Below are 27,619 nucleotides of genomic sequence, written 5' to 3'. Positions count from 1 at the left end.
TTCTGGGGTATCAGAGGTAAAAGGGGTTTAATACCAAAACCAAACCTTTTCATTCCGTTTTAAATTAATGCACTTAGTGTATCACACAAAACGTGGAAACCTAACAGCTGGAAATTAACGTCCATTAAAGCAATAGCAAAACCATTAGGGTTTTAAGAAGTGACAAGGCTTTACAAATTCCCCTGCCAGCTCCTGAGATCTTTATTATTATTGATTGCTTTTTTAAAAATATATTTCCACGTACTATATTTTCATGTTTCTATAGGTAATAAAATGAGTATTTCCAAGGTGACAAATAACCACAGACTTGCATAAATTTGAATCGATAAAATGAATCAATAATGTTAAAGTCTATGTTGGTTTGCGTCTGTTAAAGATTGCAGTTCGCATGCAGCCTGTAGGGTGCCAGTCCTGATCTCTCCCTGCGGAACAGTTGAAGTCAGCTCAGCACAGTGGGCTGATCTCGTCTAAGAGGGTGAAAGGAAGAAGGAGGGATTGCTGAAGACAGGGACTTACAGCTGCTGTCCCGCTACAGATCGTGCTATCTGACAGCGGTGCTCTCCAACCCACGCTGCACCACCTCTGTATCGCTTCGCTCTTTTTTTCATTTTATTTTGGTAACTATTCGGCCATTTTTACCCACCAGCCTCCCTCCTTTTTTTTTTTTGCACATAGCCCCTTCTTTTTACCCCATTTTCCCCCCTCCTCGCATCGACTGTTTGTGTTTTCTTTTCCGGGGCTGTCCTTCGGACTCGACTGTAAGTTTTCCACGTGGAAACCCAGAAACCCAGACTGCAACAAAAAGTTAAGAGTGCGGTGCATCTCGCTGCTGTTGTGTTTGGACTCCATGCTCTTGTTTGCCACGTTTCTCCAATTACTGCCGTTTAGTAACGTGCCGTTCCCGTTTCACAGCCTTCTTCACCTGCACAGTGCTTCTGCTGTGTCGTTCCATGCTTTGTCGCTTGCTTACACATTAACTTAAAAAAAATATATAGGTCAAACTTTGTTGCAAAAGTTCTTTTAAACTCATTTAAATTGAGCTTGCAAATAAGCTTCCTTAAATCAGTTTTTCTTGTGTGTGTGTGTCCTGACATTTTAAGTTTTTTTTTTTTTTTCCTGTGATATTGCTGTTGTACTTCTTGGCTTGCTGTGCCCTGCAGGCCAGTTCCAGTCACCTGGTCCTGCATTAATTTGAACTCTGATAAGTTGGTCTTTCCTCGACGTTTTTACCAAACAAAATGCAATATGTAACTTTTTATAATAAGATGATTTTAGTTAAGTAACATATTGAATTGAGGCATAAATATATAAAAACTAGATCCAGTTGCACGAAGACCTTTCTTTATATTTTCTAGTCAGCATGAGAATCTCATGAGAAGAAAAATATAATATTGTTAGAAATATATTTAATACTGTCCTAATAATGTTTTTTTTACTTGTACTGTTATTTTTGATACAAAGTCTTATGTAAACATCTGGAGTAAACACTTGCTAAATGTATTTACTTTTGATTTATTGTTCATGTTGCTGTATTATTCTGCTGTCTTCTCTATAAAACAACACAAAACTAACAATCTAATATTAGCTAATCAATAATTCAGGCAGACTATGCTATTGGGTCATTTTTTTTTAAATCACATATTTTTCCAAGAAGCCAAATGGGAGGGAATGGTGTTTACAACTTTCTTTCAGCCAGCTGACTGGCAGTGTGCAGCAGCATGTGTGGGATGGATTGTACAGTATTTCTCCGTGTCCTATTCAGCATGAGAAAACTTTCTCTGGTATCTTATTAAAAGTAGTAACTTAAATCATAGGAACGAAATAACACAACCAGTTTGGGGTTTTCAGACTGTTATTCCTGTTTTACCGTCATAGCTGAACCCGACCCATTGTGAATGGACAGAACTAAAATTAGTTGTAAAGATATTTTATTTTGTAAAGAAAAATGTCTTACTGGGTTTTTCAACCTGGTCTGTTGTGTTCACAGAGGTGATGGCCTTTGTTGGGCGTGCAGTCCGGCGCCTCGTATCAGCAGCGCGTCCCCCCGTAGCCCCGCTGTGCCGGACAAGCTCCCGGTCTTACAGCACTGAACACACCAGTGAAAAGAGCGTCCCCTATGAGAAGACACTCAAACAGGAGGAAGGAGCCTCCACTGGACCCACTAAGCCTTTACCAAGGTTAGCCAGAGAGTTTGACATGTTAAGATGATGCTTCAGCCAGTAAGTTTTGCAGTTGAAAAGTTAGTTTTGTGTTTACGTTTAGCAGGTATTCATGAAGGTTGCTCCAGCTACGGATATTCTGTCTTAATACAAATAAATATCAAGGCAGATAAATTTTTTTCTTAAAGACTCAAACTGTAGATTTAGCATTGTTTCAACCCAGCTTTAAAAGTTGCTTCTTTTTCCCTCAGGTCAGCTGACGTGGTGGTGATAGGAGGAGGTAGCATCGGCTGTCAGACCGTCTATCATCTGGCCAAAATGGGAATGACCAACGTAGTTCTGCTGGAGCGAGACAGACTGACTGCTGGCACCACCTGGCATACGGCTGGTAACTACAACAGAATTAAGAAAAAATGTTGATCTAAAGCCTTAGGTTGTGTAATTAAGAGTTTCTGTCCCAGATTAGGGTTTTGACTAGAAGATAATTGTCCCTGTTCAAATCAATGCGCATTCAATCACTCACACCTCACATCAGACTGTTTTCTCAGGCCTTCTGTGGCAACTCCGTCCCAGTGACGTGGAGGTGGAGCTCCTGGCCCACACCAGGAACGTGATCAGCAAAGACCTGGAAGAGGAAACGGGTCTCCACACTGGCTGGATCCAGAATGGAGGACTCTTCATTGCTTCCAACAAGCAAAGACTGGATGAATACAAGCGCCTCATGTCGGTATGAACAGCGACTGCTTGGTTTTTGATTTCCTGTAATATAAAGTGCCATGCACTAATGGATCCTTGTAATAAGTGTTTTATTAGTATAAAGTATTTGATTTCATAGGCTCAAATACAAACATTTAAACAAAATCCAAACAGAAATTTTCATCCGCACTGTTTCCCAACAGCAGTACAGATAGATGTCTTATAGAAACGGATTTTTTAAAAACACATTGAAGTGACAGGCTTGAAGGTTTTCACCGTAATGGGCACGGTTCACCCGAAATTAGGGATGAGTAAATGTCTTTCTCAAGAACTTCAGATAAAAGATGCTGAAACGGATATGAGAATAGCGAGTTTATCTCCTGTGGTCATTAGAGATCCTCAATAATTTGAAATAGCTTTTTATAGTTTAATTATATCCACACATTTGTAGTACAAAACCTAATCTGAACCTTTTTATGCAGAATAATCAGTTTCTATAAAGGCGTTAAATGCCCAAGGCTGTATGTCTCAATAAGTGGTTTACTATTTGTATATATGATTTTTTGTTTTTTTAGAAGAGGGCACAGTTTATGTTTTTGTGCTTAAACTCTAAAAGAGTTTAAATATACCCTATTATGTACCCAGTCACACACCACATATTGCAGCATATTATCTATTTAATAAAGATCAAGACAAAAATGTCCAGAATTGTCAGGGTGTGATGTATTTTTTTATTATTATGACTGAGGGTTTATGTATTTTTCATCATTACATAACTGTATCAGAACTAGTTATGGTCAAATTTAAATAGGTAGCTTTATAGGAACATTCCCAAGCTTTCCACTGGATTTTATTAATCAGAAAACTACCCTGGGAGTTGGAAAACACATAAAACGTGAATTAAAATCATAGAAAATAAGTCAATTGCCATTTGTGTTTCAGCTGGGTAAAGTTTATGGCATCGAGTCCCACGTTCTGTCACCTGCGGAGACTAAGGACCTTTATCCCCTCATGAATATTGACGATCTGTATGGAACGCTGTATGTTCCCAAAGATGGCACCATGGACCCTGCAGGCACCTGTACCACCCTGAGCAGAGCTGCTACAGCCAGAGGAGCCACGGTAATTTGTGCTAATCTCTTTTGTGCTGTTTTTAAAAAAAGGGATTTTTTTTGTACAAAAATGTCAATTTGCAAAAACATGCAAACACTGCTGACTTTCAGTTGTTTGGCAGACAGATGCTGGCACCTTTCACAAAGCCGCAGAAGATTACTGCACTTAGAGTTCTTGATTGAAGAACACTAATGGAAAGTTTAGTGAAAAGACAAATGAAAATGACACACAAGGAACATGCTCCTTGCTTTATTATGTGATTCTGCTGCCTTAATAGAATTGTAATAAAGCCCATTCAAGAGTTTGGTGAAGATTCACAAAATCTGGAGTGCAGCTGGAGAAAGGGCTTCATGAATCACCACTCATGAAGCCCTTTCTCAAAAATCCTATAAACTAAATAAACGACAATGACTGACCAACTTTAAATAGTTTTGGATGTCATATGTCTTGAGGTATTACTTTACTGCGCTTTCCTGTCTGAATCAGGTGATTGAGAACTGCCCAGTGACCGGTATCCAAGTGCGAACGGACGACCTAGGGGTCAAGAAGGTTAAGGCGGTGGAGACGCCTCATGGAGCCATTGAAACTCCGTGTGTGGTGAACTGCGCAGGTAAGACTCAGAGAAACTTCACCTATCCTTTTGTTTGACAATGTAGCACGTTTTTATGTTGCTTAGGAAAATGTCAACACATTTGGACGACGTAAAAGAAAGCAACATTGGACAATTTTGTAAATATTCGCATTTACAAAAGATTATAGCAGTTTGGTAAAGTTTGTTACTTACAGGTGTGTGGGCCACCAGACTTGGTGAGATGGCTGGAGTCAATGTTCCTCTTATTGCCATGCATCATGCTTATGTGGTGACAGAGAGGATAGAGGGCATACAGGTAAGATTTCTATTGATTATTATTTGCTTTAGTTCACCAGACATATTAAATGTTACAAACGCTGGGCCACGTGGTTTGGAAGTTGAAGCTTTCCCATGTATCAGGTTAATATGACCAGCAGGGGTCACTGTGACAAAACAAATTACTGCTCCTAATTTTCCAGGCTGTTGTTGGTGTGTTTGGAGGAGAGAGAGAGAAAAAAAAGAGGTTAATTTGTATCTATTATTATTTGTGCTTGCTTTGGCTATGCTTGTTTACGCTACATAGCACCCGAGAGACATGGAATGTAAAATGCTTCAATGTATCACTGCAGTTTCTGTCCATCTTCTTCTTGTTTAATGCAGTTTGTGTTCATATATCCTCTTCCCCGAGAGGCTGGTGGTTTTAGAGTGGGCTGTCAGCGCTTTCTTGTGTTACATAGTTTAAGAGAAGCTTAACAAGCATTACCTCTCCATCATGCACACAGACGTCAGCCCACCCACTAAACAGATGTTGTCAGGGAATCTGTTCCCAGTGTGTGCAACTTGTCAGGTCAAGCGCTTCACGCTGTCCATGCGTCTGTATTTGTCATTGTGAGGCTGCTGTTAAGGTCTGTGCATGTTTGTTTGTTTGTTTTTTTATCTGTGTGAGTGATACAGTGTTCAGTATTGATCACATGGAGCTGCCACACTGAGCTGAGTGCAGAGGAGGGAGAGGACAAAGGAGCAGTTTGGCTTCCGTTATTTGTTGTGAGTGGCTTTTAAAATGTCAGCTGGCTTGCTGGTATTTTGGTTTTGTACCCAAAAAGTCGATGGAGTCTGGGAAGGATGAATACAGACCAGACAGTTTTGACACGAAAAACAATTTTGCAGAAAGATGCTCTGGCACACGAGAGTTCAATACATCTGTCCAGTTTTAGAATGTGATGTCAGGAGTTTTGAGTCAAAGTGTAAAACAATTCGAAGGTTGATTAGATATACGTTTCCAGTGTTGTACATGTTTAGTCTGTGCAAGAAGTGGTTCTGAGATCAGCTCCCACAAAAACAAACCGAACTTGTTCATATTGAAAGTTTTCAACCTAAAACATTGGAGCCAAATTGCCAGATTTAATCCGTACTCATTAGAGATAGTTTTATTTTCCTCCTTCTCTCTCTGCTCTTTGGTCCTGCTCTGCATCCATAAGGCCTCTTCTTTAACCCCTCTTTAGCTTGGGGTCATAGTTCAAGTATTATTTGAGATTTTGTAAAAACAATATCTTGTTATCATGGTTTCGCATCATAGCAAGTCATATAACACACTTTGAACAATCTTGGATGTGCGAAATCCTGTTGCAATGCTTGCAGCTAGCATAACATTACAGACACTGCAACTGCACCAAGTATCAGGAGTTTAGTTTTAATGCCATTACAAGTTTGTTATTTTGTTCATATTGGGTGTATCACACATTTTCTGAGCTAGTTTGCTTTGTTTGCATTTGGTAAAACTGTTCACTGCAACTGGACTGCTGTTGAGACTTTAAGTCACTTAATAACAAAGGAGGAAAATTGCATAAAGATTTTTTCCTTCATTGTTTATTATCCGTATCGGATATTGACTGGTACAGCTTTAGATGCTTTCGTCTCCTTTATTAAGTGTAAACATTTTGAGTATTACCTACTAGAATGTACCGTAATGAGGAAAACACACAATAATTCTAAAGACTAAACAATTAAGTGGGAATTATAAGTGAAAACAGTTTACATCCGATGCCCTTGGCTTGCATCTGAGAGTTCTTCCGACTAATTTCAGCTCAAATTACTGAATCCTTTAACTTTTCTTTTCACTTCTTGCAGAACATGCCAAATGTCAGGGACCATGACGCATCGGTGTACCTGCGCCTCCAAGGTGACGCTCTGTCTGTGGGTGGCTATGAGCAAAATCCCGTCTTCTGGGAGGAGGTAACCCTAAATATTACACGTTGTTCTTAGATTCTGTCTGGAAAGATCTCGCATCAAATAGCTCCGCACAAATGGAAAAGCCTGCGATATGCAGTAATGATGGTGAATGTCGCGATAAATATATGATTTCCATCAAAGTAATATTAAACAAAAAATTTTTTTCATGTCTTTATACTTTGGGTTCGCAGCAAATACAGACATAATGTGTGCGCTATTCAGCTACTGGAGAAAAACACTTTATTTTCATTTTAGCAAGGTTTTATTGAAAAACTTGCTTTTGGCTGAAGTCTGCTTTTTTAAACTATGAAACAACTTAGCTGTTGCTTCTTAATTAATGACTTGACAATATCCCAAAACTATTTCTGTTGCATTATCACATAATTGCAGTCAGAGAGAGCCACAACATGTGGCTACTAAATAATTAGCTAATTTGTGTTGTAGTCCTGGCAGGTTATTGTGATTTGCATATTATGGATAGGGATTGTTTTGCCCTAAACTAATAGTGAATTGTAGTATTTATACTTTGAAATGGTCAAAAAAGACTGATAACTCAAATTTTTTTCACTTTTTTATACGAACAACTGAGGCAAGTTCTAATTTTGGTTTATACATTTTTTTTTAGCAGATAAGGCAACTGTTTCCATAGCAACACAAACTAAAGGCTCAGGTGTCTGTAGGAATTTGTTTGTAAGTGTTTTAACATGGAACCGATTCTAATTAGTTTCCATTTTGGCACTAAAGTGACAAAATTAGATTTTCAAAGTTTCTCTTTCTTTCTCTGTAATAAAAACCAACCCAGTGAGGGAAGCAAAACAGGACTTGGTTGTTGTCCACAAGAACTGTCTTTAACACGAGCACAGCATAGTTTCCAAAGATCAATAAACTCGTGTGATTTTAATTTTTAATTTTTCTCTGATTCACCCAGAAAAGTTTACTCTCTTCATCTTTTTGCATCAGAAGTGGCCCTCATTGGATTATTTATTTCAAAGTATTTCTTCTAAAAAATTTAAATTTCAATAAAGCCAGTTGAGAAATAAACCGATTCTAGAGGGGCTAGCTTTTGTTTTACCTATGAACTAAGAAGTGTTTTTGCTTTATTGGATATGTTCTGTAACATCCGAGGGAACAAAGAGGTGTCAGAAGGGTTGTTGTGTGTCTTTTGTACATTTATGTTGGATTTAGGCCCTCACTCCCTACAAATCTCTGGTTTTTCAAAGCAACTTAATCCTGCGACAGGAACATTCACAATTACATGAAAGACATTAAAAAGACGTCTTTTTTCAGGGCCTTGATGATATCTTCTTGCTTCTTGCTCGACCTCCTCAGCTTCTTCCAGTTTTGCAGCCTGCCAGTCTGCATATTCCTCTGTGGTTTTATGTGTGAGAGGATTTCTTTGTGCGGTGGCAGCTTCTTTTGTTCTCGTTTGGTAGCTGAGGGTTCCTTTGATGTCTAAGGCGGATGGAGAGGGAAAAAAAAGGAGGCAATACAGAAAGGAGAATTAGTGGGAAAACAGTGAGAATCGATGCAGAGCGTGATGATAAGCAGGACCGATGGGTCGGGAGGGACTTGGAAAGCTGTGCTGCTGCCCAGATGCTCCAACGGAGTTCAAATATGTTTGATAAAACTGCTGCACAGAAAAGAAAAAAAAAGCAGGCTTACTAAATTCCTTTTAGATTATCTAAGTCGACATGATCTATGTTGGATGCGAGGTGATTACTGCTTCTATGCATACACAATAGGCACTGAAGGTTTAGTGCTGGTTGAGTTTACAGTGAGTGAGTTGGAGAGAGGCAAAAAGATGAAGCTCAACTGCTCTTTATTGAGTAAGACAGGGATTCCAACATGCTAATCATAGCTGCTTAATCAGTTGGACTTTCTTCTTGGATAGCCAGGCTGTGGTTGATCTTGTTAAAAGGGACTTTGAATTACAGGAACAGTACAACGTGGAATTTTAGACATTTTAAAGCTGTAACCTTTTGAAGGCGTGTCGTGCCTTCACACAGGTTACAGATCCATGGATCCTAGGTAAAAAGGGAAATTTAAACTCTGCACCAAATTGAATCGTTTCAATTCAATTCATCTTGAGGAGAAACTTTTTTCACTGTGCCGTCTGGATGGTGTCTCAGGCAGCAGGGAGAATCAAAAGTATTGTTTGGGGGATATAAAAATGGAGAGGTTTCACATTTCATTTGCTCGCTAAAATTTTATTGAGTTCATATCTGGTACGAGAAAAATACAAAATGGACTCCTCCCCCCAAAAAAAACTAATTTTGTGTTTCCATTTTTCATCTTTGACTTGCTTGCTGTTATGGAGTTTGGATTTATTCCCAATGTTTCCTTATTTCCCAGGTGTCCGATAAGTTTGCCTTCAGCCTGTTTGACCTGGACTGGGACGTATTTATGCAACATATCGAGGGAGCTATAAATAGAGTTCCTGTTCTGGAGCAGACCGGTATCAAGTCCACTGTCTGTGGACCAGGTACAAACTCACACACTCTCACACATAATGATTTATTATGGACTCCATAGTAAATTTGTTTAGGCAAGTAGTAAAGTGTACCTTTAGCAGCTGTTGGATTCTTTTCAATACAGATGAGGATTAATTGGTGTTAAGTTCCCGATTTGTCCTTTTTAAGCTTCTTAGCAGAGAAGGCCTGATAATTTGAACATAAATAGTAGAGTAGGAAACTAAAGTAGCAACAGTAGCAATAAAACAAAGGCTTGCACAAAATTATTTATTTAATAAAGCGATTACCAGCACTAGTCCTGAAGAGCCGATGTGCTGCAGATTGTAGATGTGTCCTTGCTGAGATACACCTTATTAAAATGGCTGAATTACTTCCTCAGCATATCACCTTGGTCTGCAGAGTTCTTAATGGACCATTCTTATAGCTCAGGTGTGTTGACTCATCAGGGAAACATTTAAAATATGCAGCACACTGGCCCTTGCTCTGGTTAACCAGAGCTTTGGAAAAGTGGCAAAATACGGTGAAATACCTTTTATTTGATGTGTAAACATTGCATCCATACATACTGTCCCATGTCTGTCAACAATTTAACTAATCGTCCATCAGTCCATCCGTAATTGCATGATTTAAATCAGTCCACTGGAGAAACTATGTTAACTATGTAAAAATGTAATTTTGTGGTTTTTACCAGAATCTTTCACCGCTGACCATAAGCCGCTGATGGGAGAAGCACCAGAAGTTCGAGGTTACTTCCTGGGCTGTGGCTTCAACAGTGCTGGTATGTGCGGCATCAATTTAAAGATACAAAAAGAAAAGGTATTTTTCTAAACTTCACCTTATAGTTAACTGTTGAAATACTTGACACTGAGCTTTACCTTGAGAAATCTGAAATGACGCATGAAAGGCTGAATAAACTTTTTTAAGAGCATAAATGGGTAAGCAGGAAAAACGTGGTGAAATGTTTGGATGCTTTTAACAATCTTTGACCTGGACTTATATCTCTGTGTACGTGGGCCAAGGCACAAATAAATATTAGAGAGGACTTGATACACAGTCTTGTTCATGCACAAGTCACTCCATTACTGCACTGAGCCTCTGACATTAGCCCTGGAAAAATATCAGTATCTAAGAAGTGTGTGACAGAGAGAGGAGGCGTAAAGGCTGAAGTAATCAGCAAGAGCTTTAACAGGCAATTGAAAGAAAGCTTTTTCTCCGCAGAGAGCTGTGGGGTCACGCACACAAGATGTTCCGACAAAAGATTGGGGGGTTAGAATAAAGCTGAGTTCTGAGTGGGCCCCAGTAAAGTATTGTCACATATTACATAATACTGTGTCCTTTTGGCATATTAATATCTGGTTCTGTCTGGGTAAAGCTTTGTCAAGTAGTATTCTCATTTGGGAGAGAGAAAATCATTGTATAGCTCTTGGGATTGTTTTGTTTAAAATCTAGAAGTGGTTTGAAGTTGAGATGTTTTTCCCTCTTTTAAATCTTTAGGTACTGCTGTCGCAGTAATTTGTTTCCTGTTATGCGAAAACATGTAAACATCATCCACATGTACCGGGACCTGTGGTAAACATGGAAAAAAAAATCTTAAAATAAATCTAACTCCACCAGTAAAATTAAACACAATACAGGGACAATGGTTTAAAATTACAAAGTCAGTCTCTTCTGGAATTTATGAAGCCAAAAGCATTTTTTTGTTTACGCAAATCTAATATCAATTCTTACGGAAAAATAAATAATTTTACACAGGCAGCCTGGAAAGAAAAGGGAAGAAAAAAAACGAGTTCTGGTGTGACAGGATGAGTGGAAGCAGAAGCATGAGGGCTTACAAGCAGACACTCGCACGTCAGTGTGGTTATCTCAGGTGACATTTATCTGTGACACCTCGCCTCGCTGGTTCTCACCACTTTGTCTGGGGTGAACTCCATCATTCTCCTCTTACCCTCCTCCCTTTTATCTCTCAATCCATCCACCCATCCATCCGTCCATCCCTCCATCCCGCTGGCCTGCCAGCCATTCAGATTTCCTCCCAGGCTCAGAGTTGACAGTTCCTGGCTGCAGATGAGTGAAGTGATGAGAGATGGAGGAAGAGGACGTGCGGGGAAAAGATGGAGGGATGGAGGGAGGTTGCTGCATGTTAATGTTGTGCTCACAGCGCATTGTGCAGCAGTCGCAACGTATGCAAATTACAGGCAACGCAGCACAAGCAGGGGGTGGCTAAAGGGACCCAGCTCATTAACCCAGCAGTTCTGGAACTCGGTGGATTACAGCGTTGGGCTGCTGTCGTTTGTTTGGTGAATGGTTGGAAACAAACAGAACACTGCAGCTGTTGGCCAGATGACGAGGTCAGATTGCTCAGGGGCTGCTTTGAGCAGGGGTCAAGCGTTGGAATAAAGGTTAATGCAGTCCTCCGTGGCTCAGTCGTATGTCACACAGCAGCTGTGGCAAAGGAAAATGTGGCTTTCTTTCTTTCTTTCTTTCTTTATTCAAATTAATGAGACTTCCTCTCTGTCTTTCTGACAAGTTGGACCATCAGGCAGGTGGAAAAGGGAGCGGAGCTTCAGCTGCTTGTTAAGGTTTTCTCTTGTTTTGCCTTCCAAGGCCACAAGCAACAGAAGCTGCATCTGGAAACAAAAGGTTTCTTTAATCTGGACATTTTTATATCCATATGTCTAGTTTACGAAAGGTTGTCAACAGAAGACAAACTAAGCATTATGTCCTGAAGCCGAAGGTGAGAACTTGAGTTTGTGGAAGACAATTTTTGGGCGGTTTTGTGTGCACATTGAGTGCCTCAAAAAGCCTCCATTCACCTTCAACCACTTATCTTAACATATTTCTGCGGATTTTACGTTGCAAGACTATGTATTTGACTTGCGCATTATCCATCACACGAAGCCTCAGTAAAATACATTGATGTTTGTGGTTACACTTGCAATACTATACGTTTTAATAAACGCTTTACTTGAGTTTAAAACAAATCTGTTTCTAGCTACTTCTGAACTAATAGTTGTTGGTGTGCTTTAGAGCAAAACGTGTAGATTGTTTTTGCTGGACTAAAAGCAAACGTAGGTTTCAGTTCGAGTTTCACCTAAAGACTGTTAGGCTAGATCAAATCAGCAAAGATGATCTGATCTTAAATAAAATTTCAACGTCCCCAACATTTCCTCTTTATCTTTTTCCATCAGGTATGATGCTGGGAGGTGGATGTGGCAGAGAGCTCGCTAAGTGGATCATACATGGCCGGCCAGAAAAGGACATGTATGGATACGACATCAGGTATATAGGCATGCGTTAAAAATACTCTTCAATGGCATTTTATCAAATGGCACCAGGAGCCACAGCTTGCATTGAAGTCTGGAGCGACTTCTTTACTGAGCGCTAAATCCCTCTCCCTCCTTTCTCTAGACGTTTTCACAGTTCGCTGACAGACAACGCTCGCTGGATCAGGGAGAGGAGCCATGAGTCATATGCAAAAAACTATTCTGTAGTGTTTCCCTTTGATGAGCCACTGGCCAGCCGTAACATGAGGAAGGACCCTTTCCATGAGGTACGGCGGTTACTCATTGTTTTTCACCAGCATTTAGCGACTGACAAATAACTTTAACGAGCAAGTCCTGCTCCTGTTAGGATGCCAAGCTTGCTTCAAAGTTATGCTGGGTTTTTGCTCCATGTTGTGCGCCCTATGAGAAAGAAAATGAACAAAAAGTTTACTGAGAAGTTGACCATCTGGGTTGGATTCAAAGTAAGCATTGACAAATAGTTTTGTAGGCCATTTCCTATTCTGCCAGTTTGCCTGAGACTGACAGTGATGAAAAGCTGGCTCAGCTTATCACCTTCCTGGTTCAGTGAAACTTCTTATCTGGAATGTCATATTGCAGTTAGCAAATCATTTCACCCCTTTCAAGTCATCAGGGCATCTCCCGTCAACTTTGATTACTTCCACTATTTTCATAAATTGCATAACTGTCTCTCCTTTTTTTTTTTGTCTGTAATTTTGGCTTGTCAAGCACCGACACCGTCTTTCTCTCTCTCTCAGTGGGTTTGTCTTTCACATTTCCTCAGTCTTCTCTTTGCCTCTTCTCGGTCTCGTGGCTGATTCAAAGTGATGGCATAAGCGGCGCAACTTAGCTCTGCAGTGACTGCGTTTGCTAATGCATGACTATAAACGATCCACTCGGCTCTGGTGGCGGAGCCGTGGATGTTGTTCAGCTTTGTTTCTCTCCTTGGCCTAGCACAAACTCTTAATGGATTTCACCGCCGTGTTTCACACACTAAAGAATCACTTAGAGACATACTTTTTTAAAAATTTGTTTAACTTTCACTGTTGGACTATTACCCTTGCTCTTGCATGCATGAATTTTCTAGAACAAGTTATGGTCCCATACGTTTCATTTGTGTCCCGAGCTTGATTTATTTAGCCTCCGTAACACTTTACATGCATACATAAAGCTTTCTACAGAGATTCATTAAACAATTGTGCAAAATAAAAAATGAAAAATAAAGGGGTGATGGAGGAGTTATTTAATTTAATCTTTTGACTACATAAAGAATTAAAATTGTAGCAATGTAAAAAAAAAAAAAGTTTGAAATTCTAGCTCTTATATTCTATACTTGACAACTTAGATTTTTGAAGACAGCTTAACCTGCCTTAAAGAGAACACTTGTATCCATTTTTTCAAATCTGAAATGACACAGTGTTGCAATGCACTACAGCTAGAAGGTATGCTTTAAGGTATGACCAGGCAGGCAAGCTGTCTCTGTGCAAATAATGAGACTTTCTACTTATAGGAGGCAATATGTGGTTATTTCAGACCATCAGCAAGTCATCTCTGACACTGCTGCTCGCACGCTTTCTCCACCTCGGTAGCACAGATGGTAAATATAGCTCAGTGTGGGACGTTTTGGCAAAAGACAGACAGCTTGATGCCTGCTCGGGGGAGAGCATAGCACAACATACCTACCAACTGTGGGCGACTGTCAGTTTTAGCAAGGAGGATGGAGAGCCTCGAAATATCTTATCTGAACAGTGTTCAAGAATTAGGAAGTGTTTCTCCTCTGTTTCTGCAGCCACTTGATGTAAACAAACGTGGTGCAACATTTTCTTTTTTTTTTTTATCAGTTCCTCCATTAGTGGAGAAACTTCATTATCTCTTCTAAATGCAACAAATGTCAGCGACTGTCTGCAGTAATCATTATGTCTGCATTTGTGTTGGATCAAGTGGATGGACTGGCCTTTTGTTTCATTAGCTTGTTGATGCAGACAGATCAATAGACTCAAGGAATAACATGTTGTTGCAGCAGCTCTAAGTTATTAAAATGGGTCCTGATCAGTAATCTTGCTATTGCAAGAGATAGATGGATCAATTTTCTGAAGGAAATCAAATAATTTCCTTCAGAAGTCATATAAAAAGTAAATAAGAGTCCAGTTAGCTGTTTTGTGAGGGCCTCTGAGGTTTACTAGAGAATATAAGTGAGCATGAAGACCAACGAGCACCGCAGAAAAGGCCAAGGAGAATGTTGTGGAGAGGATTGTAGCAGGGTTAGTGGCCCAGTCAAAGTCCCGATCTAAATATAATTGGAAATGTGTGACAATACTTAAATAATTGCTGTTCAACAACCCAGTCTGACCGAGTATTTAGTTGGATTTTACTTTGTGCAACAGATTGAAGAGGGTTTAATGCATATGCAAGTATTTTCATTTCACTATGAAATTGCTCTCTGCTTTGTGTTGACATATCCCATAAAATTCACTATTTCAAAATAAACAATATTTAGTTTTTTAACCACCAACTTATATTTTCAGTAAACACTAACCGGTGGATTGACAATATTCTCAGCTTCGTGTGCCCTCTGTACATTCTGCAGCGATTTGATTTGTTTTTGTGTTTATTTCATCACTCCAGGTGCTGACAGAACAAGGTTGCATGTTTCAAGAGAGGCATGGTTGGGAGAGACCCGGCTGGTTCAACAAAGACGGGCCGGCTCCTGTGAGGCTCCTGCAACAAACACACACTACCACAGACTTACTGCTTGTAGTTGCCAGACTTTAACACTGTGTTTGCATGTCTTGTTAAAAGCCTAAAAAGTACGATTACTACGGAGCTTACAACATTAGGAATAACGAGAACTACAAATACAAAAAACTCCTGGGCAAAGAGTACACCTTCGACTTCCCTCCGCATCACGATGTGGTAAGTCACAGAGAGCAGAAGTGTTTGTGTCTGGAGTCAGACAAAGTTCAACGGCTTGTTTTCTCTGTCAAAATGCAAGTTAGTCTGATGAGTGTGAACGTTTACTTTTCAGTCCGCAGAGCAGAAAAATCGAAAGACTGAATGAATTTCTGTCATAAACAAGTAATGGCGGTGGGTACCAGTAGTGGGTTTAATGGTGCATAAAGAGCTTTAAACCTCCAAGCTAATTTAGCAACTTGATAGACAGTCTGGGAGTGAAATCTGTGATTTTTGCATTTAACTTCACTTCCTTCTTCAAAATAAGAAGATGGCGACGTGTTTTTTTATTATTTTTCTTCAGCGAGTGTGTTGAACACGTGTGCTGAGTTTCGCTGTTTCCAATGCAGATTAAGAGTGAGTGTCTCTCATGCCGACACGACGTTGCAGTGTTTAACATGTCCTACTTTGGGAAGTTCTATCTCACCGGACCAGATGCCAAGAAAGCAGCCGATTGGCTCTTCTCGGCTGATGTCAACAAGAAGCCAGGTTAGTCGGGCAACTGTTTGAAGAAGCACACATGCCTGCCTCCACACGCATGCATACATGCACACGCACGCACGCACGCACACACACACACACACACACACACACACACACACACACAGTGCTTACCTGAATGAAATGAATGATTCATAACGAGGCCTCAGCAGAATTTGATGTCATGCTTAGGGAGTGATTCAGCTCTTTCATTCAGGTGTGTTGGTTCCTGGGACACAACTAAAACATGTAGGACACCGGCCCTTTAAGGCTAGAGTCAGATAGAGCTGGGTTATGCATGAACTGTTTGTATTTGTAAAACTCTTGGTTTTTTCTAACTTAAAATGAAGTTTGCACATGGATTAAAGAAGCAAATTATGCAAAAAAAGAAGAAAAAAACTATTTTTTTATTTTTTACATGGTTACAGACAGTGTGAACAAACAGTTCTCCACCATTAACAAAGCACTGTAGAGCTGCATCTGTCTGTGCAAGACTATCCTGCATGTTTCCTTTAAATCCAATATTTCATACGCCTCTGATCATTTTATATCAGAGGCAATTACGCTACATCTCCCTCCAAGCCTCGTTAAATAATCCTTTTTGAACACATTTGTATTTGTTAACAGTAATCACTCTTTTAAATTACAGCTGATGAAGGTGTCATCAGCGCTTATTTATCTGTGACTGCAAACATGAACTCTTTTGGCAAATGGATGAGCTGTAAAAAAAAATGGTGTCACTTCTAATTAGTTATAGTTATTTGATTTTGGAGGCTTTCTTGATGATGTATTTATGACAAATGTCTTTGCAATTAAATATGCCACCTGTGCTTTGGCACATATTAGAGTCATCCGGCTGTTACCGAACTTGTTTCCTGTCAAGTGGTGTGCTATAATAATTAAAAAAAATTTTTTTTTAGCCATATATAGATTCAAGAGAGAACATCCAGTTGCAAAGTTATTTATGGTATGATGCTCTTAGGATAGAAAATAAACCATGGATTTGGGGTGATTTTTGAGGGGAAGTAAATATTTCAACTCTGAGCTTGCACATATTCAAGGCTGCACATATATAGTGCATTACATAATTCTTCATACTCATTAAATTTTTTTCCCAATTTGCCTCAAATTTTGATGCATGATTTCTTGCTGTAGCTGCCCAACAGGCATTCTTCCGGGTTTAACCTGTGTTTCTCTCAATCCATTTTCTCACTGACTTTGACCAACTTCTTCTGTGGTCCTGCTAAAGAAAAGCAACTCTCTCGCACAATGCCGACTCCACAAAGTTTTACCATCAGCACTGCTTGTTGAAGCTCATGTGCACTGTTAGTTTGTCGCTTTAGCCAAAACGTTGGGGTTTGCCCTGATGTGACCACAGGTCTTATGGTTGCTGTCCACCCCCCCACATTGTTTTTGTCAACCTGCAAATAGGACTTCTTGAGTCTTTCTTTCAATAATGACTTTATTTTTGCCTCTTTTACACAGAAAACTAGATTCACAAAGTGCCTCACTAATAGTTTTTCCACCTGAGCTGTGAATCTCTCCAGTTCCTCCAGAGTTATTATAGGCTTTTGACTATTTCTCTGGTTAATGCTTTCCTTTCCTGACCTGCCAGCTTAAAGCTACATTACATAACTTTAACTAAAAAATATGATTTTTTTCTTGCATATTTGTTAAAACTGTCACTATGTCGAGATAGTAAAGTATAAATCAGATAATCTGTGAAAAAAATCGCGCTCTTTTGTCTTCTCCCAGTGCTTCCAGTACTAGCTGCATAAATACAACACTTAACAAATACATAAAAAACATATTTTTGTGAAAGGTATGTACTGTAGCTTTAAGTGAAGATATGCCACTCTTTCCATTTTCAGATTATGGATTATTATGTGCTCTGTGAGAACGTAGAATTGTCTTCTAATCTAAGTAAAGGGGCTAACTGCAAGTTGACACTTCTAATTTTTATTATTTTACTTAACCACCTTGCACTATTTTGTGCTAGTCTCTCACCATAGATCCCAATAAAATGCATTGAGGTTCATGTTGACCATGTGGTGACTTTTAAGTAAGATGAATAGGCATGAATGCTGCTGCAAAGCACTGTAAATAAGTATTCACTGACAGGTGTGTGTGCATGTTTCAGGTTCCACTGTGTATACGTGTATGTTGAATAAAAGAGGAGGGGCGGAGGCCGACCTGACGGTGAGCAGGCTGGAGCCGAGCGCTGCCAAGCTGCCGCTGGCGCCGCAATCAGATGGTGAGGAACAGACTGCCATCCTCGTTTTGATAAACTTCACCTGAAAACACAAAACAAAGAACTGAGTCTGTAACAAAACTTGGCCAAAAATGTGAAGAGATGTGAGGGAAGAGAGAGCATGGGCAGAATTATTACTTATTACAATCACAGGTGAATATATATACCCAAATGCCAGCGTTAATGAAAGGATCTTGAGAAGGATCATTTTTTAAGCTTCCTCCATTTATTCCATCAGCATGAGTATACAGGAATGGAAAAAAGTCAAGTTAAACAGTTTGATGTGATCACATCTGCATTGTTATATTGTTTAAGATGTTAACTGGTATCTTCATACGACATATAACGAGAAGCTAACGAGTCATCTTGTATTTTTCTGCTGGGTAACTGCTGTGCTTAATCTTCTCAAATTACTGACCTCTCTTGCTCCAGGTGATGCATACTACCTTGCCATTGGAGGCGGAGTCGCCGAACACAACTGGAACCACATTCGGACGGTTATTCAGGACCAAGGCTTCCACTGCCAGCTGACGGACCACTCCGAGGACATGGGGATGATCAGCATCCAGGGGCCTAAGAGGTGGGACGAGGAAAGAAGGTGGAACGGTCGTCATTTATCCCAACTTAAGAGAATGGGGAAATCACAATGTAGGTCAAATTTATGATTTAGTCATTAAACAGTAAAGATGGCTAAACATCACAGAGACACTATTTTTTTTTTTATTAACACCATGTGAGCTTGTGCTCAGAGTAGATAAGCTGCAGAAAAGACGACTGGACCAGGATTTCACAGTACAGATGGACAGTAACCTAAAACAACAACAACAATAAAAGAAATGACTGTAGTGAGGCTAGAATCAGTTGCTTGATCTCAATCTCAAAAAGCTACAGCACAGAAGGAAACGCTTCAGCATTTAGTGATGCAGTGCAAAGGAGGAACTAATCCACTGATCTACATGCCAGCAAAACATTCTCATCAGGGTAATTTTGTGAAGTGACTGGGTGGTGGGGGGTTTGGTGCCCGTCTCCAGGCGGGCTAGCCGCCAGTCCATCGCAGGGCAAAAGCACCTCAGTTAAATTTATTTTCTATGAATTATTCAGAGTACCAATAACTCTGGCACCAGTTACTTTTATAAAATAAATATAAACAAAATTGCAGAGGAGAATTTTTGTAAATATTTAATGTAGAAATACGTAATTGAATTAAAGATGTAATAAAAGATCCATTTATTTTAAGATTTTTTTCCCTTATATTTAGCATTCATCATGATGAATGTCCAGAAACTGATCAGTTTTTTATTTTACTGATAAAACTTGCCACGTCTATGACATGGCAGACGTTTTAAAGGCTTGTTTCCTGTTCTTTGTTACTCTCTTCCTTCTTTGTTGTGTTTTTCACTCATTGTGAACATCTCCTCCATTGTAAATGTGTTTTCGTCAGATTGATTGTTTCACGTGTAGAGCTGTCCTTATGGTTTTACCGAAGCCATAACCTTCGGTTGGTGACTCGCTCGGATAAAGAAAAAAAAAAATGCTGTGAATAAATGGTAGCCCCTGTTTGTTCTGACTTCCTCCAGCATTTCTTTGTTTTTTTACTCACAGAGCAAGCAAGGCCAACTTTACTTCTTCTTGATCCCATTCTGTGCTCACCTCAGTCTAACTTTTCCTTCTCTCTCACCTCCTTTCCTCCCCACTTTTCTGCCCTCTGCCTTTCTTCTTCCCGCTCACGGAGCTGCAGGGTCCGTCCACTCCTGTTCTCTGTGTGGGATTTGTCGATATCTTTTCCTGGAGGCCTTTTTTTTTTTTTTTTTACCCTCTGTTCTCCTCAGTTCCTTTTTTTCTCCCTCTGCGGTGATCGAATAGATCTCCTTGTTTGTCTTCTCTCGCTGTTCCTGGCTTCCTGCTTGGTCAACCTATTCTGAGTCACCTTGCCCCCCTGCTTTCATGGTTTTCCTCACTGATCTGCTTACGTCAAGCCAGGAATAATCATTTCAATTCCGACTGTAGTCTAGCAACGACAAGTTGCTTCATTTGTTTGTGGATTATTTTTTTAACTGTGTCTACAAGATTGCAGCTTGTGTTGTCTCTCTCTCCCTCTGCCTCTCCACAGTACCATATTTATGTCTTGCCTGTTTGAGGAATTTCAGAAAATTACTCTTCTTCTGTTATGTTTTTTGCTCCCTGATGAAGCAAATTGATCCCAGTAAAGCTTGAGGAGCAAGAAGATGTGTTCACAGTGTTTACAGAGATGTGTTGGGGGTTTTCTCTCCCGATGACGTCTCACTTAAGTTCCCCAGTGAGAGGAGTCTTTGATTTTCTTTCTCTCAGCTTGGCACCATGTTTCAAAGTGTGAAACTAATAACTCAGCCGCTTGTTTAGGTAATTATTAACAGTATGCGTAATTGATAGAATTATGAAACATTCCGTGTGCATGCACAGCTGAGAAGTCAATGCTAAATGGCAAAACAAAGAAATAAACGACAACAAGAGCCTCCTTTGCTTCCTGGCTCTTTAATTCTCTTGAGAAAGTTTGAGGTAAACATCAGCCCGTATTGGCTCAAGAGTAAAGCTTTATATTTGTCCAGGCCCACATCTTTCTATATCTGTTACATCACTTGCTTTCTAGGAGAAGGGACTTGCACAAAGCTGCAGAAGCATAACCTCAGTCATTCCACAAATATCCACATGCCTGGCTTCCTGCCACACCGTTGCAAAAAAAAAAAAATCCTTAAAAAGATGTTTTCTCTGTCTTCCCACTCATAAGCATATGAGGCCAAGAGAGCAAAAATAAAATATTTATTATTTTGTGTTGACTCATCATTATGTAATATTGATTGAAGTGTAGTTTGGAGGAGGAACGATTGCGTATTTTCTCATAATTCCAGTGTTTCCTGTTTGAGAGACATTTTAGTGACCTAGAAATCAAATAATAACTTTCTCTTTAATAATAAGCTTACAGCTTAGAATTTACAACTTTGTGTATTTTTTTTACAATTGTTTTGCACATACTGTTTTTAGTTTTACACTAACTTTATAACTCAGATAGCACAGAATATATGCAGATTGAGAACATGCCCATATAGTCCAGCAGATGGTACCAGTTTGTGCCTATTGTTATATCAGATTGCAATTTTTTTTTATCAGACACAAACAGTGAGGGGCAGAAGTGATAAAGAACACAAAGAAGAGTGGGAGAAGAAAAATATTTCAGAACTTGTCTCCATGTAGACCTAACAAGGTGCACGTGCCTTAACTGAGTCTGAAAAGTATAAGGACTTGAATGGTGTAACTCTGTTGTACTTTATTTAGCCTTTCTGTTATCTGCTGGAAATATCACTCTCCTCTTTCTTGCAGCCTGAATGTACCACAGATGTGTTATGAAAATGAGGGTTCCTTTTAAATAGATTCTTGTAAAGTTTCTTCTCTTGCTTTTGTCTTTAAACACTGAACTAAAAGCGGAAATGACTAACTTCATCCACTTAATCGTGTGTTAAACGATCAGAAACGGATTGGATTTTTGCGTTTCTAGCTGACTAGACACCAGTAGGAGATGTTGACTAAATAGTCACCAATTCATCTTACAAGCTGATTTCAATGTATTTCTCTGTTGTTTACTCAGTCCAGCAATTTTTGGTATCTGACTTTACATCTAGCTTCAGAATGAAAAATAAAACACAATCCCTGGTTTGCGTACACTTAGCACATCTGATTTGGTCAAAATAGGTTGAATGACTAACATAGTTTGTGACTGTTTTTTTTTTTTCTTCTGCCTTAACAGTCGAGAAGTATTGCAAGAAGTTTTGGATGCAGATCTCAGCAACGAAGCATTTCCCTTCTCTACCCATAAGCTTGTGAACGCAGCAGGATATCAGGTGAAAACGCTAAGAATCTCACTCCGTCATAGGCACCAGTCGTATGCTATTGAGTAAAAGTTTATTACTTTTGCGATTTGCTAAATAGAGATTCCTTATTAATTGTGTTGAGGGAGAATAAATGATAGTTCTTACTAACATGTCACATCAGTCCACATATGAACTGGAAACTCTAGTTTAATTAAGTGGGACATTTGCAGTAGTTTATAATTGAATTGTTAAAGTTTTATACCTGCACATAAATGTATACTAGGCATTGGTACGTTACTCCTATTGAGGCTTAATGTGTTTTTAAAAATGTACTCTTATGAGTTTGGTTAGGTCTGCATCAAACTAAAAAAGACAAATTAATATAGATAATATAATAGATAGTAGCAATTACTACGTTGCAGGGATGATTGTTGCTTTCTCTTTGAAATTGAACTGTTACATTCCAGTCTATCGCATACTTGTTTAATAACTCTGTAAGGTGTCTGTGATTTGACCTGTGATTTCTGACCTTCTGATTAAAAGGATAGAGCCTTGCACTCATTACAGACTCATGCAGCGGCGCATATGTTCACTCAGCCTCAGACTGTTTTACTTTCTCTTGCATAAATTATGCAAGGTCCCGGCAATTGCGATCTGCATCTCCATTCGTCGCTGCAGGAGCGTGTGGGGATGTGTGCCGAGCGAGGCGCTTGTGTTGTCTTCCAGCTGGTTGTTGGCCTTGTCTCTGTGACAGTTTAATGGTTGCAGTGCTGTTTGTGTGAGCAGAGCTCTTCCTGCCCCTCCGCACCCCCTCACAGCTCATTAGACTCTCTCTCTCTGTCTGTTTCTGTTTTCCTAACTTGTCAGCGGCAGCGGGTGCGCAAGCATACACATTTATCCATATAATTTTATGTCATGCTTCTGTCTGTATGTTTGTTTTTTGGCTGCCTGGTACTTGAGTGTGGTGGTGTGTGAGGCATGCATGCATCTGGTGTGTGTTAGGGTCATATGCTCAATGTACTAACCTACGCTGAGCTTGGAGATGTGCATATGGAGCCTGCAGTGATCCCTGACTGGACAGATGGACTTTCTGTCATTGCACCAACAGCGAGAACCGTTGGAGAAGTTTCTTTTCCTAATTTTTTTTGTCCCCTTCCACATTTTCTTTCCTGTTCATGTGGAGTGTACTATCTTCTGTCAATATTTTTGCAAAAATTTTCCTTACCCTCTTCCCTGACTCTCATTCATTTCTTTTTCTGTTCTTTTGCTTTTCCTTGTCCAACTAGACATGCGAATGAGCACAAATGAATCCTCATTGTGGCAGCTTGATTCTCCACACAAATACCTCCTCCTCTGTGAGTAACCCTCTTTTCTACGCGGTCTGTCATCCAGGTGCGAGCAATGCGTCTGTCATTTGTCGGAGAGCTCGGCTGGGAGCTCCACATTCCCAAAGACTCCTGTGTTCCCGTCTACCGGGCTGTCATGGCCGCCGGTGCAAAGCATGGCATCATCAATTCAGGCTACAGAGCCATTGACTCTCTCAGCATAGAGAAGGGTAACGTAAACAACTTAACATATTGAAATTCAGCTCAAATAATGATTTCCTCTCAACATTTGTTTCCCTGCAAAGTCGGTTTTAGGAGGGGAGGTGTTGATGCTCATAATTTTTCTTAATTCAAATTTCTTCAGGGTACAGACACTGGCACGCTGACCTTCGGCCCGATGACACACCTTTGGAGGCGGGGCTTGCCTTCACCTGCAAACTGAAGAGCTCCATCCCGTTCCAGGGCCGGGAAACGCTGGAGAGACAGAAGGAAGAGGGTCTGAGGAGGCGTATCGTCTGTTTCACCATCGATGAGTCAGTAGATCCTCTGTCTGAAGGCTGCAATTAAGCCTTCAGCAAAATGGGAAAAAAAGTTGTTGTTTTTTTATCTTTGCTTAAAATTAGTATGCAGACATGAAAATGATGGAAAATTGCAGTATTTCATTGTAGTATTTTATGTCGGGTATGGGTATAAAAAATTATTTTTATTGCCGTACTTTGTTTGATCATCCATCCATAGTTGGATTCTGAATCTGTAGAAATATCTTCCTTAGGTTGATAATGATTTTTTTTGTATCATGTTTTCCTAAATGAAAGGAAGCACAGAGAAATCTGGAACTCTGTTAGGAAAGCATGAGACTAAAATTAAGCTATTACTCCTTTTCACAGATTCTCAACTTTTCCTTAGTAACTTTGGTTACACTTTGAAAGTATTTTATTTATTTATTTTTTTTTCAAAAATCTATAACAAGTATGTTGCAACGCCATTGTTTTTTTTTTTTTTCTTATCTTTTACACCAGAAAAATACCAATGTTCGGTCTGGAAGCCATTTTCCGTAACGGCGTCCCTGTTGGTCACCTCCGGCGAGCCGACTATGGCTTTTTCATAGACAAAACTCTTGGTTATGGATACATCCGCAACCCTGATGGAGGAGTGGTGAGTTTGTTGCACGTTGTATTCCCCGTTTATTATCCAGTCTTGGTTTCTGGGATTGCTCTTGCTCCCTTAGTTTCACATTATTTCTTTTATCTCTCTTGGAGATAAAAGCAGATTGATTAAAAGAAAAACTTAAAATATTTAATGCTTATGTCTGACAGCATTCAGTTCAAATGAACTAAATGAGAAGTGAGTAAAGCTGAATATCTCAGCAAGGTTGTAATTATTGATAAACCATAAATGTGGAAACCTTGTAGAAAGCCTTTTATTACTGTTTTATACGAGAATGCTTCTTGAAATCTAAATTGTTATCTTAAATATTTATTATCCTAAGTATTTTCCTAAATAGATCTTGCTGGATAACCATAAATCTGACCCAGCTGATAAGTAAAAAAACATATTCTCTAAAGGGCTGCGATGCATTTGCTACTTGTGAAACCTTTGTTTCAATGAAGCGTTGGTATTTTCTTTGCTGCAGGCGAGTGATATTTAAGGTTTCTATATAAAAACCTGGAGTTACTCAGAGTTTTCAAGTAAGAGGCAGCCAGCTGTGTTAGCTTCACTGTGTAAATGACTGAGAGACAGAGTGGGAGATCAGTAGGGAGGGCTGCTGCCGAGAGGGAAATGTGAGCTGGTCAGTGAAAATTAGCTTTCTGTGTTTCAAGGGAACTGACAGCCGAGTTACAAACGGCTTAATTGCTTTCTGCGTTCAGGACTTCCAAGCTGCTCGTTTCTGTTTGCTGTGAATCCTTTGAAATCCCTCTTTCATTCCTGCTTTCCTCAAACCCTTTACATGTTGTTTTTTTTAAATCTTTCATTCAGTTTTTTTTTTAACCAACAAAATCTTTATTTCCTTCACTAGGTCAGTGCCGATTTCATTAAAGCCGGAGAGTTCACGCTCGAAAGGATGGGAGTGGCGTACAAGGCCAAGGCGCACCTCAAATCTCTATTCGACCCTGAAAATAAACGTGTTAAAGGAATCTACGAGTGACCGCCAATGTGAAAACACTCTGGTTAGAGAATACTATGCAATCTGCTGCTTTTCTGCATTCAGTTGCCACTACAGATGCATACCTCTGCCATTGATGGTGTTTCATAAATGTGAAGCGATAAAGTGACGTTTAAGAAGATTGAGTTTAACGATATTTGCTCATTCTTAAATGATTTTAAATGTTCAAAATCAAAGCAGGTCCACTGTTCCTCGATGTGTGCTCTTATATGATTATTATAAAATTTCCACCAGCTCAAGACTTTTTATCAAGACAAAATCTTTTTATAACCAGATAAACTTCACTATCCTTTCAGCAAGCAAACATAACTTACCCGAATAATTCTTTTCTTTTTTTTTTGACAAACTAGCAGTTCATTAGAGGATATTAGTGCAGATATTTGCATTTATTACTTTAAAGACTCAGTTTTTAACTTTGAAAGTCTTACTTCCTGTTGCAGCTCACTTTGCACTGAGCTGTTGAACAGAATTTATTATCATGACTATAGATAGATGTGTCTGTGTTGTAAAGTTTTATGTGAAGCACTCAGTGTCCTTAAGCAAAGAAGTCCTAAAAGGGCTCGGAAAAGAGATTGTACATGTGTGTGTATGTTTATTCAAAGTAAATCAGATGCTGCAGCTTCCCAGGTAATTGAGCATTTAATGTAATTTGGCTTAAAAGCAGTTTTTTTTTTCATATTTTTTGATCAACAACTAGAGATCAAGGCTTCGTCCTAAAGGGTAAAATATTCAGTCAACTAGCAAACTGACTGTGTGTGACCTCCTGCTTCTGGCATCAAAGTTTTATAACTGTGCCTTGGGCGCTTCATGCCCACCAAATGGCTGGAGTAGAGTTATGTTTTTTATGAAGTTAACTATTTATCATGAATATTTTTTAACATTAATGCGACAGGGGTCACAATATTCCATGAAGGCTCTTTTAGCTCCATTAGGTTTTCATAAAAGTACTTACCGGCTACGAGCTCTGCTCTTTTTCTACAGGTAAAAACTACAGAGGCAAGTAAAAAAAAAAAAAAAGTAGTGCAGTTTTTAAAAAAAACGTTTTCAAACATTGTTAAACTTCAGCTCTCCTAAAATCAAAGTTTTACTGTATCTTAAGTTGTAACTTTTCTCTGGTAAGTCTGAGAACCGGACTTGGCATCCTGCATCTATATAGACTGCGCCAAATTACAAGCAGATGAGCAAAGTAGAACTTTACTTAAGAAAATGGCTGCGATATGGAAGCTTTCAGTTTTTGATATTACTCTGATCCTTTGAAATGGACGTGAAAGGGCAGAAGAGAGAATATTTCAAGGTTTTAATCTATTTCTGTTGATGTTTCAATGTTCCAAGACAGAAACAAAAGCAGCCATAACCCTTCAGGGATGTGCATCAGAGATTTTAAGCTTAAAAGAATGGAGGCTGCTGCTCTGTGAGTGGTGTCAGCTTAGTTTGTTAAACGAATTGCTATAATTTAGATGTTAATTCAATTTCAAAGAGTAAGAGAATTGGACACTAACATTCATGGCTGCAGAATATCGAGTTTTAACCGTGTTTGAAGCACCTCTGGTTGAGGGTTCAGGGTCATTAAATTCTAGGGCTAAAGTTTCAGGCTAGCATAATAAAAACACAGCTTCAGTGACAGACAGTTTGATTACCTCATAATTAAGATTATTTTTGCCAGACAAGAATCTTCAGCAAGTGGCAAATAGCCGCATCGTCGATATAAAGTTACTGAGTATGGAGTAAAAGTTGTAGTAGTGATGCTCTTCATGTAATAAATTTTTTACTCTGTAACAGCCTTTGAAATATAAGGTGCCCTTTAGTCACTGGATGGGTTTATAAGTTGTTTATAAACCCAACTATAGCATCAGAGAGATATAGTATATCTCCAAGCATCATCTTGCCACTGCACATCAAAATGTTTTCTAATTAATCGTTATTTAAAGTCAGTGCTGACTTTAAATAACAAATGAGTCATGTAAAGAGAAACAGTCGAAGTAAATTATTCATGTCGATCTAGACTTGTTAACTTATGTTGAAGAGAATTTCTTTATTAATAAAATGCAATTTTACCTAAAGCACTTTGTGTATTTTTCTTTTCAAAAA

At 39.3% G+C, this 27,619-nt stretch overlaps 1 protein-coding gene across 2 annotated transcripts; it reads left to right on the top strand.

Moving 5' to 3' along the window:
* The first annotated feature begins 410 nt into the window (after positions 1–410).
* sardh (sarcosine dehydrogenase) lies at positions 411–27,591 on the top strand. Of its 2 annotated transcripts, none has more exons than XM_008424000.1 (22): positions 411–758; positions 1,988–2,177; positions 2,411–2,547; positions 2,708–2,886; positions 3,798–3,977; positions 4,455–4,578; positions 4,755–4,855; positions 6,667–6,771; positions 9,121–9,250; positions 9,931–10,017; positions 12,428–12,518; positions 12,648–12,789; positions 15,146–15,229; positions 15,320–15,433; positions 15,820–15,958; positions 18,090–18,203; positions 18,633–18,780; positions 21,979–22,072; positions 23,435–23,597; positions 23,732–23,900; positions 24,387–24,522; positions 25,385–27,591. In XM_008424000.1, exons 2-22 carry the CDS (start codon positions 1,993–1,995, stop codon positions 25,511–25,513), a joined length of 2,751 nt encoding a protein of 916 aa, XP_008422222.1. In that variant the 5' UTR covers positions 411–758; positions 1,988–1,992; the 3' UTR covers positions 25,514–27,591. The 2 variants fall into 2 exon arrangements, with proteins under 2 accessions (XP_008422222.1, XP_008422223.1); XM_008424001.1 differs by having other exon boundaries at positions 411–804.
* The last annotated feature ends 28 nt before the right edge of the window (positions 27,592–27,619 follow it).

This window comes from Poecilia reticulata, linkage group LG12 (assembly GCF_000633615.1).
Source record: "Poecilia reticulata strain Guanapo linkage group LG12, Guppy_female_1.0+MT, whole genome shotgun sequence".
In the NCBI taxonomy this organism is placed as follows: Eukaryota; Metazoa; Chordata; class Actinopteri; order Cyprinodontiformes; family Poeciliidae; genus Poecilia; species Poecilia reticulata.
This window is presented reverse-complemented; position numbering and strand designations above follow the sequence as displayed.

Excerpts from the sequence above, each read along its gene's own strand:
- sardh (XM_008424000.1), top strand. The coding sequence starts at position 1,993 with ATGGCCTTTGTTGGGCGTGCAGTCCGGCGCCTCGTATCAGCAGCGCGT. Across the intron at positions 15,230-15,319 it reads ACAAAGACGGGCCGGCTCCT|CCTAAAAAGTACGATTACTA; the intron begins GTGAGGCTCCTG and ends TCTTGTTAAAAG. Across the intron at positions 23,598-23,731 it reads CTCTCTCAGCATAGAGAAGG|GGTACAGACACTGGCACGCT; the intron begins GTAACGTAAACA and ends AAATTTCTTCAG.